Here is a 22,639-nt window from a genome sequence, read left to right on the forward strand (position 1 = left end):
TCAGAGTATATAATACACGTCAAATTTTTTACAATTAAAAGTTCGATTTGTGAAGAGAAAAAAAAACAGAATTGTAGAATCCTTTCCAGCAAACTAAATTACGCTGCAGTATTGATTCTCTCCGTGCTTTTCTTCACAAAGATCACAAAAGTTTGAACAATAACAAAGACACGAGATACTTACCATTTGCGCCACGCAGAAGCAATGCCTGAAATTATGAAACGGCACCTCGTTGTAATTGTTGTAGACCTCGTAGAGGAAGTTCCTCAGAATCGGCAAGGGAATGTTAAACTTTTCAGGTAGGTCGAGATCGATGAACATTGTCTGCAGCATCAGCAGCAGCTCCTCGTCCTCCCATTGTCGCGCGTCGAAGGCCGGCGAGCGAAGCCATTCGCGGACGCTTGACGAGACTGTCACGTCGCTGAAAAACAAGGCGAAACGTCACAAAGCGATACTTATTTATAATCCCCCTTTCTTCTGGTAGGTCGGCACTTTTGATCCTAACGTTCTCAAGCTTTAGAACGCAATTAATTTGGAAATTTTTATTAACGTACGCGTAGCATGGCTAAATAATGAAGTAATTACATGCGCAAGAAAAAATTAAAAAGTAATAACTAAAAAATAATTATAGTAACAATAATGGTAATAATAATAGTAAGAATAAGATAAAATAAAATAAAATTTTATAAGACTTTTCTCTGCGATTAATATTTTTACCGCAATCAAAAGTATTAATATCTACCACAATAAGATGTAAAATATATGTTCGATTAATTTACTATGTACATATTAATATTTTTTATTGTGATATTAATTACAAAAACTCTTATAAAATTCTTCCAAATATCCATGATTTGCGAGTCGTTAAATACCTGTTCTTCATTCGGGGAAAAAAAGGGAGATAAAACTGAATTCTAAAATCTTCCTTAAGGGGATTCTAAACGTTCTTGAGAAGTCTATTGGTTTTTCCTGTTTATCGACAAAATATGAGATTTATAAACCATAAAAATCTATTTATTGGCTTATTCTGTTAATATTAGTACTCTAATTTGTACAGGAAAAAGCTTTATCAATCTGTATAGTCTCATATATCTTGATTACAGAATTATAAATTCTAAGACTCCTCAAGGACGTTCAGGATTCCCTTAACACAAAAATTCCTTGCTGCGGCTGAATCGTTGCCCTAAAAGTTGATCGATTTGAAGGCAAGTGCTCGAGTGTTAATTATCGTTCGAAACTTCAAACTCTCGCGTCAGCAATTGGCGAGCAGGGATTAATCAGATTAATACGTCACTTTGATGAAGTGCCGGCCGAGCCGGCAGCTCTTCGATACTTTGACAGATAATGGGTTATCTGCTCGCGTTCGGCTAAATCAACAACGCCGGGCCTGACCTACGTCGAGACGATATCAGGATTGTATCGGACGCGGTATCGATTTGCCGCCATCTCGGCGCGTATTATTGCGTCAGTCCATATCTCCGCGATTCGGCCAAGTGCAGTCGCGCGATTCGCAATTTTGCTCGAGTCGCGCGTAATTTGTGCAATAATATAATCGACTCGTACGTTGTACAAACTCATTAAATTCACGCGAGGACCGCTCGTATAATTCAAATGGCGCGTGTGCGACAGCGATATGAACGTATATAATTACACTTATGTACTACGTGTTTTTTCGCAATAATGCAATGTTTAAATCATTATATATTTATATCTCTCGCGCCCGCGATGAATATCGTTTGATTATATAATATTGATTCAATTTATCGGTCAAATCGTTTTAATGCCTGTAATGCAAAACAGGACGTTTATTAGATATATGTATATATATAAAAGTATAATTCATCGATTTTATCCAACATTTCTGCGAGCTCCTTTTTCTGATTTGAAATATTCGAATTTCGTAATTTTTTTTTATTTTGCAAAATACGGATGGAAAAAAGAATATAAAAATTGGATGAAAAAATAGATCTAATATTCAGTAATTTATAAAATAAGAGATAAATTAATGATAATTCTCCTTTAATCAATTTTGCATTTCATTTCCATTCATCGTGATAATGAATTGCAAAACCTATTTTCGAATTTATCCGTATTGCATTTTCTATGATCATCAATTCTCTTATTCCTTATGAGTCCTTACGATTCTCTTGTGCTTAGCTCATGTGCTTGCATCACGAAATCGCGCGATTAGTAGACTTCACATAATTATGACACGTGTGAGTATAATTAGAAGTCGAACATTCTCTCTTCTATCACAGTCTTTGAAAAACAAGCGCGTTTTTTTATTAAAAAAAAAAAATAATATAAAAATATTAATTACGTTGGAATAAAATTTGCAATATGTAACACATTCTTTCGGTTGAAAAAAAGAGATCTTTTCTGGAAGAGAGGAAATTGCTTCTTTACTGATAATCGCTAATTGGCAATTCATATATTTAGCCGGCACGTCGAATTGCGCTTTGTAACGTGTCCTTCATTATATCCGCCTTAAGCGAGTAAGGGCCCTTATTACCTAGATAACAGCAGTCAGCTTAATGACGTTTCGCCATAACGCGACAGAGATCCGATTAACCTGCGCCGAAGGGAACTCGCGAGTAAATAGAGGTGTTACATTGTCCATTGCATCAATTTTCGTCAAGTCGATTTTATTTTTAATATTTCATTCACATTCCTTCTTATTTATTTTGTTGACGGTTCTCTTCTTCAACGCAGGTACCGCGTAGTTAAAAAAAAAAACAAAACTTGCGTACTTTCGATTAAAATATTTCTAGAAGTGGAACCGTAATCACAAAAATTTGATAGACAATTAGATTCTGAAAAAATTTATTAAATATTCGAAATATTTATTTCAATGCTGCCTATAAATTATTTATTTGAAACTAATAATATTAATTAATGTTATTGATAATATTGATTAGATGTGAAAAATATTTATTTGTTTCAAATAAACGATTTATTTGGCAGTATTGAAATAAATATTGATTAATTTAATAATTTTTCCAGTGCATAAGCTTTCGATTAAAAATTCGAATAAAATAATGCAATAATTTGTGAGATCTGAAGATTGTTTTAGACTTTACTTAAATTTTTCTCGTCGGTATATAATTGATTTATCGTTATCATTTCCGGATTATAAGAGCGGAGTAAAACGCACAAATCTCGGAAAATTCAAGTAATAATATAATTAAATTGTTAAAACAATTGCTACATAACTAGAACATGCAATAATACATAAACCGCCGAATCAGATAATTAAGGTAATGAACAGCCATTATGTATTAGTCAGTTTATTAATAATCAATCAAAAATGGAGAGAAACAGAATATTCGGCACGGAATTATTTCATAAAGCGTTCAGTATTTTGATGTAAAATTTCGAGGCGACAACAAATCAGCTGATACACCATCTTTTGACGTTTCTGCAGTATTCGCGTGAAAATATCGAGTCAACAGATAATTATTTCTTGATATTCTCTACGAACAATTAACGATTATCAGCCCGAATGATTAATTAACTTTCCAATTAAAAATTCGTATATTAATAAAATACAGTTTATAATTTATTTGATAAAATTTAAAAAATATTTTGTAGCGACACTCTCTGACAAGTCATTTGATTTGAACCGGATAAAGTTCGATCCGATAACGACAGTTAAGAATATCATCCTTTCTCTTGTCCTATCATTAGTTCAATATCATGTTACAGATGATGAAAGTGCAAAGGTTGACCCTCCATTATTTCCTAAATTGTCTAGATTGTCAGCATCGGAAGTGGGTACTTTCTTCTTTCTTCTCTCATCGCGTAACAAAAGCATCTATCATACGCCTTATGATATCGCACGAGATTTAATTTCGTGATTTAAGAATAATACAAATTATGTCATATTTTATGAATAATTAAATTTATAATAATAAAATATATAATATAATAAATCAAAATAATAATAGTAAAAAATAAAATAATTGGAAAACATTAAAATTTCGCGTAGAAAATATTTGTCGGTTCTATTTTGCGGTCTGCTTTGGTGTAAGAAATATTATATCAATTTGAATAGAAAATAATTTTATAAATTTTCGAAAGAATTACAAAATGCGAGACAACAAAAATTTTGTTTATATTCAATATATTAATCATTGAATTGTACTCACAGTAAAATTTCAGAAAAAAAAATGAAAATCTGACTTCTGAATGTGTTCCGTAAAAAATAGTGACATAAGAAATCTGGACTAAGGAAGAAAGAAGAAGCGATTATGGTTATTTCTTGCAGCCTTAAACTTCGCGCTCACCCGTAAGCAAGTCTCCGCGACTCCTTTCCGCTATCGGAACTTTAATCGTTCGGAAGGCGGCATCGCGTCGGTAAATTACGGTAAACAGCAGTCCGAACTTAATGTACTGTGCCGAATCGCCGCGGGTGTACGCTTCTCCGAAGGAAGATACAGAAACGGGAATGCCGTTTAAACTGGGAGCGATTTGCATAACGATACGACACGACTCATACGCGGAAGTAGAAACAATCAGAGGAAAAGGTTTCGTTTTATTCCACTGACTTTATTCGCACGCGTATACAGTGTTTTTTACATATTTTTAATGCAAAAGAAGAATGAAATATTAAATGGTAATTAAATTTAAAATAATAACGAAATAATAAATAAAATATATAATATAATAATAAATAAAAATTAAATAATAGTAGAAAATAAAATTAAAATTTCGCGATTTGTCGGTTTTATTTCGCGGTCTGCTTTGATGTAAGAAATATTTCATCAATTTGAATAAAAAATAATTTTATAATTTTCGCAAGAATTACAAAACGCGAGTATATTTTACTGATTTATATCTAATTCCGTTCATCCTCAAATCGTGTAAAACGTTATCGATTCTACACTAGAATAATATAGAGGACATACATAACACCCCTCGGGATACTCGGAGTATTACGGAAACCAGGCTCTTACACGAATGCATATCTCCATAAGAATGCGGTATACTCGGAAGCAAAATAGGATTAGGCCACTTAAGTCGCCGAAAGTGTCTAACTTCTCGACACGAGAGATCTTCGAAAGATTTCTTGGATTACCTCCTCTCGAAGATCCCCGATTTGTTGATCTTTCCTTTCGAAGAAGAAAAAAAAAACTCCCCGCCAGCGTCGATATAAAAATGACGAAAGAGAGAGAGAGTCCAATATAAAAGTTTAAAGCCGCATCAAATATCGGAAAAGTTTCCGGATCAAAGAATTTATAACGCGCGCGAAATCGTATATAATGGCGTTTAACTGCATTGTCCCCGATATGCTCGTCATCGACGTTATTACATTCATTTTGACATTGATTCCGCCGGACGTCCTAGTCGACTGATATAAACGGATTACGCGCCACGCGTACGCGGATTAATCTCGCGATATCGCGTATAACTGCTCCTGAAGCGTGAGGTTTTTAAAGTATATATTCTCTCCCTGGAACCACCGCGAGTCGTAAGTTTATATATCGCGTATTCGCTTGCGTCACGCGCTCCGCTCTATGAATATAAAGAAGAAAATTATACACGCAAACAAAAGGCGTGCATGCATAAAGGTGTACAATATGCGCGAAACAAATTCAAGCGAAATTTTTCCGCTTAAGGGGATGCTGCCGTAGTTCTGTTTTACCGACTTTAAGTTAGGTTAGGTTCACTTTACATACATAATTAATTCAAGTACGAATCTTTTGATACACAGATTTTGGATCTCATTTTTATTACTTCTGGATTATTCTTTCATGTCGTCTCTATTGGGAGCGCCATATTTTGTGCATAAATAAATTGCACAACTTTTGTATTAAATAAGTATTGTTACGAGCTGATGCAAGAGGCCGATAAAAAACTGTAATTTATTTCAATATTATACTTATTAAAACATTGAACAATTTTCTATGAAACTTAAATAAGAGCTTGATACTAAAAATAGATCACCAATAAAGAAATCACATGAAATTTTAATAAAAAATTTTAATATTGCCAAGATATGTTAGATATATGTTTCTCAAGCGCTAAATGATAAAATTATTAAAGAGGCAAACTAAGTTTTCCCGTAAATATGCACCCTGATGAATTAAATTAATAAAAATTAATTAATAATTTTATAAGACGTTGGTCAAAATTAAGAGTGAATTTTCAAAGTCGTCGGGTTAAAATTGAAGGAACGAAACGGCAAAGTATAATTTTTCGAAATAAGTATAAAGAGCTTTCTTGAACAGAGAGAACTAAAACACAGAGCTGAAAGTTGTTACCAAAGGAATTACAAAGATCTTCGGGATTTCTTCGGTCGAGTCTCGTCTTAAAACGGTGCAACGTGCTCCATAAAACGCCCCCGACATAAAGATTGTTCTCAAAGAAGGAAAGTTAAAGTTCTTCGAAATATTTCTTTATAGCGCTCAGAATTCGCCCCCGTATTAATGCGCGTAAAAATACCCGCGAGCGTTAAGGCGCTTTAAACACATACCTACACACATATACAGTCTTACTCTCGTTAACTGTGTCACGTATATACTTATATATCTTCCTAGTCGTCGTGTGAAAAAATCCGGATTTTGCGTAATGGAATAACCGATTTTACTACAACGACTCAGTGTCCCCTTAGAGAATTTTTTAAGAGGATAAAACGCGATTAACTGTTTCATTTAGTCGAGTATATGTGAAAATTTGAAAAAGATTTATTGCAGTTAAATGTCAATGATACATCCGATAGTCACCTTATTTTTTCTCTTTATTTCTTTCATTTTTTTCCTCATTTTTACGCTTCAATTTATTTCTCAAAACTGAATTTTATCAAGAAACATGAAAAGACTTTATTGATTTTATGTATGTTCTTTACGATTTTATATTACATAAAATATATATATTATATGTAATATTTAATTTTATATATGCATATATAAATCTGATTTCTTGAAAATTCCATCTATGCAAATCGATTTTTAAAATTAAAAATATTTTGGGCGAACACAATTAATTTACATCTTTTTTAAACAATTTTTACGTTGCTCTGAGAGATTCACAGAATGATACTAACTCCAGAAAAAAATAATGCTGAAGGTTTCTCGTGCCAAGATCGATCCGCGATTTTGCGACGCGAAAAGTTCGAGTTCCACCGAGTCGACACGCAAATACATTTGAGTTTAATTAGAAACGCACCTTAAAGTGAATCAGACGTTGCCGAGACGAGACGAGACATTTTGATGGACACACGAGCGATGTAAAGGACAACTCTCGACAGAACGTGTTACTTCTGCTTGCAAGAAGCCGTGACGTCATGACGATAAAGGTCGAAGTGTCATCTTTGATCTTCGCTTTTACTGACAAGCCAATTTTCTCTCTGTCTCTCCTTCTCTCCCCGTGACAGCTCGAAAGCCCAAGTTTTCATTACGAATCGTCGATGTAGCTTTGTAGAACGCGCTTTTATCGCGACAAAGAGCAATATTTATGTCAAATATTTCCGATATATTAATTCGCGTGGGTTTGTTAATCAGATGTTGCTGGCCCTTCCGGTTTCGTGAACGCGATCCATCAATGAACAGAATATATACATATATGGCGGATCAACTCCATACGAGTGTTATTGGAAATTGTTATTGTAATATTACGAGTACAGTTACGCAATGGGCTCGATTATTCACGCGTGTGACAGAATAATAGTCCGGTAAAATTAGACTTTGACTTCATAAAAATTAGGAGCAAGCTGAATTTTTGTAGAGACCTTTATTTCGATGTTCTATCTAATGAAATCATGAAAAAAGTATCCTTAATTTCATCCAGGGCATTTTTATGGGAGGTAAAAGAGAGCAAATTTTAGTTTTTTGCCATTATCTCGAAAACTATCAATTTTTCGAGAATAATAATTATTATCAAAATTGTAGCTCATAAAATTATCTACAAAAAAGGTCATTATACTTTTTTTCGTGAAATTAACCGTTTCGAAGGTATACAGCGAAAAAACGCGCCCAGTATTCTATCCTGGTAGTGTGGAAAGGAGTACGTATTTTTTATGAACTATAGCTATTGCAACTTTACCATTTTACTCAAAAACGATTAGTTGTATGAAAAAAGTATATTGGCCTTTTTTGTAAAGAATTTTATGAGCTACAATTTTAATAATAACTATTTTTCGCGAAAAATTGATAATTTTCGAGATAATGGCAAAAAACTAAAATTTACTCTTCATAAAAAACGCCCTGGATGAAAATAAGGGTACTTTTCAGGATTTCATTAAAACCTCGAAATAAAGATCTCCACAAAAATTCAGCTCGTTCCTAATTTTTATGAAGTCTTGCCCTTTTCAAGTCTAATTTTACTGAACTATAAAATATCTGCAAATGTAACGCTTAGTCGCAATAAACATTTATTTGGAACTCGTAATAAATTTTAAGATATATTTAATAGAGAAAATAATTAAAATATTATTGAATAATTAAACTTTATACATATAATGTTGCTGGAATAATATTTGAAATTAATCACACAAGTTTGAAAAATATTTTTTAAAATAAAATATATAAAATCTCGGCTAAATAATTTATTAAAAAATTAATCAGTTCTTCTGTAATATTATACAATCGTGTGACACAGAATAATATATCTGCAAATGTAGTGCTCAACCGCAATAAACATTCATTTGGGACTCGTAATAGATTTTAAGATATAATGGAGAAAAATAATTAAAATATTATTAAATAATTAAACTTTATACATATATAATGTTGCTGGAATAATATTTGAAATTAATTACAAGTTTAAAAATATTTGTTTAATTAAAATATCTAATATCTCGGCTGAATAATTTATTAAAAAATCAATCAATTCTTTTGTAATGTTATACAGAATCAACAATTTCAAAACAATATAATACATACATATATTATAATTTATTATAATTATAACATAATATTATATTTATATTATAATATTATATAAATATTAATATAATATAAAATTATATTAACATTATATTTGCCTGCATTTGCTAATGGAGTCGCGTGTTCAATTTCGAGTGAAACTGGTAATTGATTCGCGTTTGTATGTATATATATATATATATATATATATATATATATATTGTGCGTGTATATAAGTTTAGCTACTTCTTGGATGGCTTGACTCGTTTAATTAGACTGACTGTCTGGAAATAGATATAGGCATTCGAGTGAGACGCGAAGTCGAGAAGTTCGCAAAATATTTTTTGCATCGTCGTTCGCGAAACAGCATTTCAAACTCACGATTGCGTGGGTTAAGGATTACCGAGAACCCAATATATTCGTGGAAAATAATTAATCGCGAGTTACGACGATGAATGAAAGCTAGAGCGAAACGCGAGTTAGATATTCGAAACGTAAAAGAAGTGGATTATAAACTAAACTGATAACATATAGCCGCGAGATATGAATAAACAGATGAAATCATTCTGTCGTCCGATTAAAATCGCTCGACCCAAATCCTCGGGCACACACAGTCGTCCCAAATTCGCGACATGTTATTTTTGCTGCACGAAACTGCACGAGCTCTCCACATCTTCGAATATATACAGAAACGCGTTGCAATCGAGCGTAAAATCATAATTAAATAGAAATCCAAACACGAATGTTCGCAATAATATTCCCTCGAAGGAGCTTGCTGAAATTACCTGTTTTCTGTTGCCTCTTAGAAAAATCCGTATTAATGTCGTAAATTATTATCGATAAATAAATATGTATAGGAATTGTGTATAATAATTTGTCACATCTTTTAAGCGTAATTCTAAAAATGAAAAAACTAGATAAATATTGGTTTTGACTTAGGTAATAAAAAGTTGACTAATATTATAAGAGCAAACGCGAGATAAAAAGGCGATATTCAGCGTTTTGTTACTTTTACTGTATTTATTCTTGAACGGTCTAAAAATGTTAAAAGCATATTACTGGTGAAAAAAAGTTCTCGGTTATTAACACGTTAAATAAGAACTTTCCAACGCCCGATTTATCGTGCATTGTTACAATGACATTTTAAAGATGTCAGAAAAACGACTATGGTATATTTTAAACGCGAACTATTAAAAATAAAATCCTTTAAATAATATTTTATTTAAATATGCAAAATATTTCAGAATTAATGTTTCGTGAAAATAAAATATGCGAATATTTTATTGCTAATATAATGAGAAAAGTAATTATTCGAATTAATTATTTAAAGTCTCTAAGGAAATCTTACACATTAAACATATTTATTTTTCATTTAGAATATTGACTATTTTATTTTATGTTTTCAACGATTTATGTATTCGAAATAAATATAATGTATAATATTATTTTATATAGAAGTTTAATTATAAAATAAACATTCTCCCATTTATCTTGTTTTCACTGTTACAAAAAATTTCAGACACGTATAATTTCGGGCAATAAATTCTTGCCAAATTTCAACTTCTCGATGTTATAAAAAGGCGCAACAAAGCGCCTCGATTGATCGATAAAAAATGTATATGTATTTTTATTTATTAAAATTTAGAATAAAATAAAAATACAATTCTACGAAATTCTATAATTTACGACGCTGGTGAACAAGAAACTTTATTTATTTTTTAATCAAAATTGCGCGACAAAAATCAACAACGCTTTAGCTTCAAAAACATGCGAATACCTAACTTAAAAGGCGAAATAAAAAAAAAAACGTCATCGTACGAAATAATGCTCCTATAATTAGGTTTCTTTTTACTTTGACACGAGATAAATTGCATACTCCATTGTCGTATATATGTATAATCTGCTTCTTATCTCTTTTATAAACGGAGAGTGCAGTAAGAAAGTGAATTACGATTCAAGGATGCGCCATTAATTTTATTTAGCCTTTGCTTAAGAAATTTAATAGAAAATTTCGAACTTTTTATCTGCGCATTTAATTTATTTTTATTTCCTGACTTAAAATTAAATATTTACTACAAAAGCGCATCATTTGTTGAATCTTCATAAGTAAACTATAATTTTATAAGAAATATACATAATACAAATTTGTAATTATCAATTAAAATTATATACCATATTATATATTAATTATATGTAAATTATATATTAATTATATGTAAATTGTATATTATATATTCAAATTGTATATAAAATTAATAGATATAATATTTGTTTTATAATTGTGTAAAATTAAAGTTTTTCCAAAAATATTTCCGACGAAAAATGATTTCGATTCCATTAAATACTTATATAATCGAAAAAAATATATATGTGTATATAATTTAGCACAGAGCCATATTTATAGAAAGAAAATAAAATTATAAATTGTAAATTTACACGACTAAAAATATTACTTTGACAAATAACTTTGCCTTTAAATAATTAAAAAATGGAAATACTGAATAAATCTTACAATTAATGGAGAATCCCGAATAAAAGATACGAGATAAATGTTAATTAAATTGATAATACGGAGATATCTCTCTCGGGAAGTGCATATATTGTTACACAAGTAACTTGTGTAATTGGAGATATAAAATATGCGCTCATCGGTTATTTGCGAATCCATAAGGCATAAACGATTCAATTGTTTCTACCTATGATTCTCGTGAAATTTAATATCAGAATTCCCATCAAGATTCATTAACGCTTTAGCAATTAATTAATAAATTTGTATGAGTTTTATTACGTATTGTTAAAAATAACGATTTTATCTTATCAAACGCGCGTTTACGCATCCCTGAACTTTTTCACTGCATTAATCCACGTGCCAATTTTTTGTAAAATATGCTATTAGTCCAACAAACTAGTTATTTCGTTTAGCGCTACTTGCGCGTTAGATCTCGTCTCGTGCACTAAAAAAAAGATTTGTTAATTTGACTAAACCTTTCAACTAAATTACTATTTTGTTAATTTAATATATATTAAAATTTTAGGCAAATATACATTTTTTGTTAAATTTAATATATTATATTTAAATTAAATATAATATATATAAAATTAAATATAATAATATTAAAAATAAAATTTAGTTGAAGTTTAGTTAACAAATTTTTTTTCAGTGTGTTTGCATTGGATTCGTTAGTTAAACAAAATTTAGAACCAAATAGTCGTATACGCAATGCCAATGTCAACATATAATTTAGATTCAATAATCGATATAAAGCGGCTTTAATATTAGAATCGATTCCGCATCGACGTCTGGCCTGACGACGGTTTTTACTACTGCGTAAATTTCCGAATTTCTCTCGCGTTTGTTATTTCATCCGTGTATATGTTTACGCGAGTGTGCTTAATAATATCGTACGAAATCGTGCTATTTTTTACGTTCGAATAATTTCCAATTTTCTGTTCACCGCGTTCGCAAATCAATAATCGGCAGATGAACGTCTAATGTTCTATTGTCGTTTAATTTTTAAAAATTATTTTCCTTACACCGTAAGATAATTGTGTATCAGCAGAAAAATATCTCTTGTTTCTTTCAAATTTTGAGAAATTATTTTTGACAGAATATTTTACTCATATCTTACAAAAAAATTCCCTCAGAATTTCCTGATCTTTAAGATATTTTTGTTTAAATTTTCAGATAAAATAAGATTTGTAGCTGCAGCTTTTTAAAATAAGTTTCTTTATTATGTATTTTTTAATGTTTTCTACAATTGCAAATTTATCAAGAATGCAGTTTTTCTAACATTAATTTGAATAACAAACTGAAATATATCACTATTTCTAAAAGCTAAAAATATCAAACAAAATAAAAATAAACATATAAAACCAGAAAATGATTTATTATAAATGTCCCAAGAATTATTAATTCATTTAAATTATTTTTTAAAAAAATTAAAAAGAATTTTTTTAATTAATATTTTGTAATTTTTCTGCAAACGCATTATAATATTAAATAAATTAAATAAAAATTAAATAAAAATAAAAATATAAAACCAGAAAATAATTTACTATAAATGTCCCAAGAATTATTAATTTATTTAAATTATTTTTTAAACAAATTAAAAAGAATTTTTTAAATTAATACTTTGTAATTTTTCTGCGAACGCATTATAATATTTTTTTTTATAACATGAAATAAATCATTTTTCTCAATCGTATCGCGAGTTGCTCATATCGCGCAGATGTGACTAAGCGGAATTGTCTGTTTTAAACAGTACAAAATCGATATGTCAGTCTTATCTGGGGATTTACTTGTCGCGACACTGTCAACGGTGATTTTCCGCAAGAACAGACATCGTCCTTAGGAGAAGATTCATTAATCTGCTCCATCATCATCAAATCAGTCAACTTTGATACGATTCATTCGTCTTCCGACTGTTTATTCGATTGTCTCGCAATATCGAGTGTTAATGTAATGCTATTCCGAGGAAAAAAAAAAATACTTGAAATGATCTTTAATGGCGATTTTTGCGAAGGATTTTCATCCGTCAAACTAAAAAATAGCTCTTTTATATTATATATATAATATATCCCACTTTTTACATCTCACAATAAAACTCCCCGTATGTCTCTGCGGTCTGAAACGTGGGATTGCAATATGTATCGCAATCCATTTTTTATCGAACGCGTTTTCATGCCGCGTGCAATTTTTATTCAAGGAATAACGAATGTGCAATTTCGAATTCATTGTGAATTGAAAAAAAAAATTTCATTAAAAAGGAGGAGCGATATTTGCCGAATATAACTGTTTTATATTCGCGTATTTAATATTCGCGAATCAGGAAAAGAGAAAATATAGGTGTGTCCAAAAAACGTGATTGTTTGCACATGTCGAGATTTCACGTGACATTGCCGGCCAATTTGTTATCTCTTTGTGCGGCTTCAAAAACGGGGAATTAATCAATATACTTTATTATTCCCGATAATCGCAATCAATTCCTCCCGTTATTTCGACGCGCGCAAATATAATCAATATTTTATTCCGACCGAATTGTTTATCCCTAATTCTCCCCGATATACATATATGTATGCATAATCGTTCCTCGCAAATTCTCCATACTTTCTACACCGCTACGTAATTAATTTTGCGCGCAGCATCCTTTGATCTTCGACGTTCAATGTGGCAAATTAAGCCACCGATGTGGACGCTTTATTGACTATGAACTTCAATAGAGGATATTTCGATAGCGATTGCAATACGGCTTTATCATTATTACCTGATTTATCCGTAATCTCTTATTCGTTTTATAATAAATAAGCTGCAACTATATACATAGGTATATGTATATTTAAACGTAAATAAATATTCACTCGTCGTGTGATGTCTAGAAACTCCTCGCCAGCAAGGAATTCATAATTAATTTAGTTATACAGTTAGTTACTATGTAATTAATAATTTCACCGTTACCTTCTTGAAAAATGTGTCACTCAACCGAGAAAAAAGTATAACAAATAATTAAAGATGTCTACTCAAATCTTGTAAAAACAAGTCCAGATAAAATAAAATTTGTAGATAGTAACATTTTATAGTAAATTCTTTTATATGCGCTTCCTAGTGTTTTCTATTCATACGATTGTAAAAAAAGTTGAATGCGGGTTTTTTAGCATTTAATGTTGATTTATTAATCGTGAAAATGTCAAAACACTAAAGATGCAAAAATATAAAATATAAATATAAAAACAAACTGATTTATTAATAAACATTTCAAAGGGAATATTAATTTATTTAAATATTATTAAAAAATTTTACAATTTTCCATGAAACTTACAAAACCTTAATACTAAAAAAATTGTCAAAATAAAAAAATGACTTGAGATTTTAATAAAAACTTAAATATTATACAGATATACGTGTTTTAGACATGTTTCTCAAGCAAGGGTAAAATTATCAAAGATACAATTTTCTTTTTAAATTCTCTGACTCTCAATAAAATTTAAGGAGAATTCTTCCAGAGAATTTCCAGAGAGTAGACACCCTATATAAATTAATATTAATCAAACTATTATGTCACAATTTTGTTTTTATTTTTCATGTTACACAATTTTTCAACAAAACTTCCCTAAAAATCCATTCCCAGATTTTTCGAGATAAAATGACCGAAAAGTGGCCCTAACACTTTTTCCCGATTTCTCGTGGGAGTAGACTCTGAATTAATATTAATAATTAATATTAAAAGAATATTAATTTATTTAAATATTATTAGAAAATTTAACAATTTTCTATAAAACTTACAAAGACTTTGATACTAAAAAAATATATATATAAATTAATATTAATCAAACTATTATGTCACAATTTTTATTTTTTTTTATTTTTCAAGTTACACAATTTTTCAAAAAAACTTCCCTGAGTTTCAATAAAAATCCCACATTCCTAGATTTTTCAAGATAAAATAACCGAAAAGTGTCCCTGACACTTTTTCCCGATTTTTCGTGGAAGTAGACACTGAATTAATATTAATAATTAATATTAAGGGAATATTAATTTATTTAAATATTATTAAAAAATTTAACAATTTTCTATGAAACTTACAAAAAGACCTAGATACTAAAAAAATTGTCAAAATAAAAAAATAACTTGTGATTTTAATAAAAACTTAAATATTACAGATATATAAGCAAGAGTAAAATTATCAAAGATACAATTTTCTTTTTAAATTCTCTCTCAATAAAATTTAAGGAGAATTCTTCCAGAGAGTAGACACCCTATATAAATTAATATTAATCAAACTATTATGTCACAATTTTTATTTTATTTTTTTTTTATTTTTCATGTTACACAATTTTTCAAAGAAACTTCCCTAAAAATTCATTCCCAGATTGTTCAAGATAAAAACCGGAAAGTATCCCTGACACTTTTCCCGGTGGAAGTAGACACTGAATTAATATTAATCAATCCATTATCGATATCATGTGACATTCTGTCAGGAGAGGTTCGATTGAAACTTTCGAGCCGGACAGAGTAAATGTCAAAAATGTCTTACATGTACACGAAAAAGAAAAAGCGACTGAATAACTTTTCCTCCTGGCTAATCAATCTTCCGGATCGCGTTTTCGCTATCTGCGCGCGCGATCGCCGATCGATACTTGACATCGCGCATCGACGCTTTATCACAATGACACGGAGGACTCTCTCGCATTATATCCCCGGAGTCGGGTCGATCGAACCGCCGTTGTATGACAATGTAACTGGAAACAGCGGCATATTGCTGCTTAATAGATAGGATTATCGCAGCCGCTTAATCATCGCGCCCGCTGATGGCCGCTCTATTGACATTTCGATTGAACATCCCGCGCAAAAGCACCTCATTGCCGATCCTGCCCACGTAATATCGGTATTAACGAAGGTCTACGTCGGTCCAATATATTGTACATATAATAAACGCAAACCCTCTGTTGCTCCTCGCGAAGGTAAGGAAATTGTCGGATTTCTTCTATCTCGTTTAGATTCTTTTTTATTGTATACACTGTAAAAAAAAGATGTAAAATTACATTAAAAATATGTAAAATTATACATAAATAATAAATGTGAAATTACATGATAAATAATGTACAGGAAAACATCTTCTATTATTTATCGTGGAATTTTACACTTATTATTTATGTAATTTTACATGTTTTTTTGTAATATATTACATATTTTACACATATTAATGTATAATATTATGTAATATTATATAATATTACATATTACGTAATATTACATATATTACATATATTACATATATTACATATATTACATATTACATATATTACATATTACATATATTACATATTACATATTTTTTTATAGTGTATATTATTATTTTTTATGCAGAGTAATACAATTAATGAAAGCAATCTTTCTCGAAAGGATAAAAAAGTTTAAAGTGGAAAATAAAATTTTTTAATGCGAAGCCTCTCATTTTCGAGGAAATTGAAAAATTGATACCTCATATTTACGCTCCTTTATAATTAAATAATTTTCAGCGAAAAGATGCAACAGTCTCGCTATATTAAAAAAAATTGAATTTATTTTGATTCTTTTTATAAACCTTTGAGAATAATTTTATTACATATAATTATTATTATATAATATTTTTTAAAAACTTATCATTACACCCTGATCGAACTAATTAATTCATATAAATTAAAATTCGTTGTTCTAATATTATATAATAAACTTAAAATTAGAAAATAGTATTATATAATAATTATTTCAATAAAATAATTTAAATTAATTTAATTAATTTAATTGGACTAAATCTTTAAAGATTTTACCTTACACCCTGATCAAATTAATTAATTCATATAAATTAATTCGCTCTTCTACCAATCTGTGCATATGCATAACATAATTTTCTCTCGTTTATAATTTTGCTAATATATTGTATTGTATTAAATTAATTTAAATTATTTTATTGAATAAAATATATATTTGATCAAGTGTCATGGAAACTAAAAAAAGAAAAACCAAAAATATGAGAATAAGCTTCGTATAAAATTTTCGATTACTTTTTTTCACGAGAAATCACTTTTTTCGATCGTATAGTATACATTTTCCAATTCAATCTTTCACGTTTCAAATAAAAAGCAGGAATATAAAAACGAACCGATGCATCGCTGATACGATCTTATCATCATTCAAGCTATACAATTCGAAATGCTATTGATTGACTCACCAGATATTGAGGAACTTCTCCCGAACTTTCCGCTTCATGCTGTCACTCTTTCGGCGATATTGCAATCTGCGGCAGGAATCCATATAGACGTTCTCCGGAAGTTGCTTGTAAAGACCTGCGGAAGACAGCGATTTCCAGATTAAGCTCCTGAGAACTTTCACGTTTCGCGGTAAGAGGCTTGCGACAAGAACCGGCTGTAAAAAAATGAGCGTGAATATCGATTTTACCGCGTTATTTTATTCATATTTTACGGTGGCGAGACATCAAATAATTTTATTTAAAAATCCCATATTTTTTCCATTTCCTTTCGCAAATGTTAGAATAAAAAATGCACAATAAAGTCCCTTCGAATCTAATTTCAATGTGAAACATTTCAAGCCAAGGTGATTTTCAAAGGGACCAATTAATGGTGAAGCTTTCCAACGTCCACGTGCGGAGAACCATCCCGTGTATGAGAAGCCAAAGATAGTTGGAATAGCTGGAACGATTCCCCACATGGGCAAATATTTATTCAGCAGCGCGATCTTCGCATATCACTGTTTATTTATTCATATATATCCGACTTCCAAGCGCGGCCGGGTCTCGTAAAACTTTTCGCGGAACTTTTATACTTGACCGAGATGACCGACCTATCCCACTGCGTCTCGGCGTGGTAGTCTAATTAAATTAGACTTAAAAAGAGCAAAACTTCAAAAAAATTATAATCAAGCTGAATTTTTGTGGATACCTTTATTTCGATGTTCTAATAAAATCTTGAAAAGTACCTTTAATTTTAGCCAGGAGGTTTTTTTTTGCAAGATAAAAGGAGGTAAATTTTAGTTTTTTGCCATTATCTCGAAAACTATCAATTTTCGAGAAATATAGTCATTTATTAAAATTATAGCTTATAAAATTTTCTATAAAAAAGGTCATTATACTTTTTTTCGTACAACAAATCGTTTTTTAGGAAAATGTGCGGTAAAGTTGCAATATTTCTAATATAATTTTTCTGCACATTTTCTTTCAGACTTAATCCGCTCTATATCTTCGAAACGATTAATTCCACAAAAAAAAGTACAAAGACCTTTTTTGTAGGGAATTTTATGAGCTACAATTTTGATAATAACTATTTTTCTCGAAAAATTGATAGTTTTCAAGATAGTGGCAAAGAACTAAAAATAAAAAACGCATTGGCTGAAATTAAGGGTACTTTTCAGGATTTCATTAGAACATCAAAATAAAAAATTCAATCTGATTATTATTTTTTTGAAATCAAAATCGAATTTTACTGGACAATGGAGTGTCGAAACAATCTCGACGAGGGGAAATTTTTATCGCGTCAATTGCATCAAACGCGGAACGGATTATTCCGCAAATATACTACGAATCATCAGAGATTTAGCAAAATATCGAAAAATGCACAAAGCCATATTGTCTGCCCCCATCACGTAAATTACCCATTTTTTTTTTAAATTGATATGTATATTATTAAAACTATCGCTTTCGATTTACAGTAAAATCGATACTTGGAATATTAATTTAATAAGCGCAATTAGAGAGCTTGATCGTATTTAATTTTATTGAATTCAGCATTATTCAGTATATATTGAATCATAATAAACTTTTCAATCCGCCACTAATAGGATTACCGAGTTGCATTAGGACAATCGAAATTTCAAGTGTTTCCATATTTCGAATATGCCATCGAAAAAACGAAGAATTTGCGATTTAAATAATGTTATATAAAAAAAAATATATCCGCGCATATTTTCAATTTTTAGCTTTGCGCTAAAATATAAAAATATGATTAATTATTACCGAGAATTTAATTCACTTCCCGGGTAATATAGAAAACAGTTTGGCTTTTACAAGAATTACCGCGCTTTTGGAGAAAAAAATGTATGAAAACATTATTCCACATATTTCTACACAAGGATCTTTAAAGCAAAATTATTAAAATTTTATCAGATTTTCAATAAATACCTAAAATACATCAAATTAAACTAAATACAAAATTACGGCCTTAAAAATACGTATCTAATAAATAAAGAAAAATATAGCAATATTTCTACACAAGGCTCTTTAAAGCAAAATTATTAAAATTTTATCAGATTTTCAATTAATACCTAAAATACATCAAATTAAACTAAATACAAAATTACGGCCTTAAAAATACGTATCTAATGAATGAAGAAAAATATAGGGATATTTCTACACAAGGCTCTTTAAAGCAAAATTATTAAAATTTTATCAGATTTTCAATAAATACCTAAAATACATCAAATTAAACTAAATACAAAATTACGGCCTTAAAAATATGTATCTAATAAATGAATAAAAATATAGCAAATCGAAGAGCGAAAGAGACGATTCTGGGCGCCATTCAAACATATACCACATATTTATCTTCAATTTTATTTCACTTCGATTTCGGGCGGACGCAATGTCATCAAGATTCTCATTGTTTCCCATATAGAATAGAAATACGATTGCGCAATTTTTCCGTTTCGATATATATATTGCACATTGATCCGACACCATCAAAATCTACCCCTCGAATTGAACGCAAAAGAGCACCGTGAGAATAAATCACTTTTAATAGTCACATATGCACTTTGCAATATTACGATAATGGAGCCGAAGAGGGATTTACAGAGAAAAAGGGAGGAGGAAACCCATTATCACATGTATATAATCATCGACAAATAATGACGGTTCTGGCCAGAGAGCGCGTTTCATTTCGCTAATGTTCGCCATTTATGTCAAAAGTAAAATTGATATTAGCTCTGAATTTCCGTTTCGCTGAATTATTTCATTTATTTCGATGCCGTGTGTGGTCAGGTTGCCGCGAGATCCGATTACAAAATCGAGTACCGGCAAAAATGAAGTCCATCGAAAAAGCTCGGTCACGTTCACTCGCATCAATCAGCTGATCGCGGAATTTAGACTCGATATCGTATATTAGAAAGAAATTGGAAGTGTACCATCTTGTTGAGACGCTGCAAACATTTTGAAGATTGAAATCACAACGAGCTTCAAGATTACGTAGCAAAGTCATCATCTGAATGTCTAAAGCAATTAGAAACAACTGCTTTTGCAAAGTCGCTGACGTGACACTTTGGAGTGTAAACCCTAAAATAGGTCGTTCGGAACGCAGGGAAAGAGAGTGAGAGAAGAAAGACACTTTATATTTAAATATCCACAATATACACGAGTACTTACTGAGCCAGTTCAACTGGTCGTTGTTCTCCAATTTGTTCTTAAAACTGTCCACTTGGCGTTTCAATTCCCGCAGAGCGAGAGTGGGTGTGGCGCATAAAGCTTCCTGATGCTCTCGCAGTTGCCGCTCTAGAGCCGTCACGCGCCTCTCTAGAGCCAAAAGCACCTCCGCCTCGATCACCCCCGAGGAAGCAGGATGCGCGCCAACGATCTTGAAAAAAGCAACCGACTACTAAACACGTAAAATGCACTCCGTTCGTTATAACACGTGTCTTGTGCGAAGAAAAATTGACATCTCGCTTAAAATATTTATCTAATATCATATAAAATATATAAATATTTTTATATTATATATTTATATAATATATATTTTATATAATATTATATAATTTATATATATATATATATAATATAATATATTTAATATATAATATATAATATATAATATATAATATATAATATATAATATTATATAATATATAATATATTTTATATATGTATATTACATATGTATATTTATATATGTATATATTATATGTAGAATATATTTTATATAATATTATTATATAATAATATTTAATATTTAATTATATAAAATATATAAATATTATTAAGTAATATATATTTTATACTTAGATTATTATGTAATAATTTTTAAAAACTTCTCCTTACACCCTGATCAAACTAATAAATTCATATCAATTAAAATTCGCTATTCTGATATTATATAATAAACTTGAAATTAGAAAATAGTATTATATAATCTTTAAAAAATGTATTCTTACACTCTGATTGAATTAATTAATTCATATAAATTAATTCGTTCAACTTTCAATCTGTGCATATGCATAATAAACATAATTCGCAATTTCCTCTTATTTATAATTTTGCTAATATATTATTTTTAAAAGAGAAAAGATAACAGTATAAAATATTAGAATAAAGTTAAATAAATTTTGAATTATAAAAATTATAAATAAGGTAAAAGTTTTAATTCGATAAAATTAGAAATAAAAATTTAAATAATTAGAAATAATAATTTAAATTAATGTATATCAAGATATTTATTTTTATTAAAAAATGAAAACAGGATATTTCATAAACGCGCGTCTAATGTAATTTTCAAACGCTTTCAAAGTGTTTCCTCAGTTTAACAAGCAAAGATCGATATCCTCGTAAATATGTAAAGGGTTGTTATACAGATAAGAGGCAATTGCTTATAGAAGAGATAATCAAAGCTTTTCACCAAAGTCTCGCGATATAAACTCGTAATGTATTTTACCGACAATATTGATTCACATCACACGCGCGATGAAACTAATTATGATAATGTTACAGTGATTATTCAATGTTACGCAGATTAAACGCTCGTTACCGAAAAGCAAGACATATTATGTATGTATACTCGCTTAACACGTGTTTCTTGACGTAATTATATCCCGGTAAAAACTAATCGTTCGACACAAATCAAAATTAATACCTCAAACTTCTTTGAACGAGCAACGAGAAATTATTTCTTAACTTTCAGAAAGCACAAATTATTTTGTTAATATTTATTTCCGCAAAAATGATTAAATTAAACGACTAAAAAATACAAAAACAAGTCACTTGGGATGAACGAACGAACAATTCACAATTAAAAAAATTTCTCGCATATGAACTTGAGCGATATATCTGCAAGATGGGACACACGATATTTCAACATTTCGCGTCGTAAGAATTCTGATACGCGCATCTTTTTTTTTCCCGATCGTCCAAATAAAACAATAATAGTAGGTATCCTGGCAACTCGCTACTCATTTGACTATCGTCGCATCGATACGCAGAAATGATTTATCAGTCATGCTGCATCATAGTGCACGAGTTACG

General features: G+C 30.0%; 1 protein-coding gene across 3 annotated transcripts in view; it reads right to left on the minus strand.

Moving 5' to 3' along the window:
• Pde9 (phosphodiesterase 9) overlaps positions 1-22,639 on the minus strand; it is a 268,013-nt gene that overhangs the window by 12,664 nt on the left and 232,710 nt on the right. For 2 of the 3 annotated variants that reach the window (XM_085484695.1, XM_085484694.1), the window contains 3 exons: positions 20,774-20,999; positions 17,573-17,687; positions 184-421 (listed from right to left, as the gene is read on the minus strand). In XM_085484695.1, coding sequence (XP_085340821.1) covers positions 184-421; positions 17,573-17,687; positions 20,774-20,999 — 579 coding nt within the window. The remainder of the gene's footprint in view (positions 1-183; positions 422-17,572; positions 17,688-20,773; positions 21,000-22,639) is intronic. The other variant, XM_085484696.1, reaches the window with a different exon arrangement.

This window comes from Nylanderia fulva, unplaced genomic scaffold (assembly GCF_048542155.1).
Source record: "Nylanderia fulva isolate GAGA-0341 unplaced genomic scaffold, ASM4854215v1 Scaffold31, whole genome shotgun sequence".
Taxonomy (NCBI): Eukaryota; Metazoa; Arthropoda; class Insecta; order Hymenoptera; family Formicidae; genus Nylanderia; species Nylanderia fulva.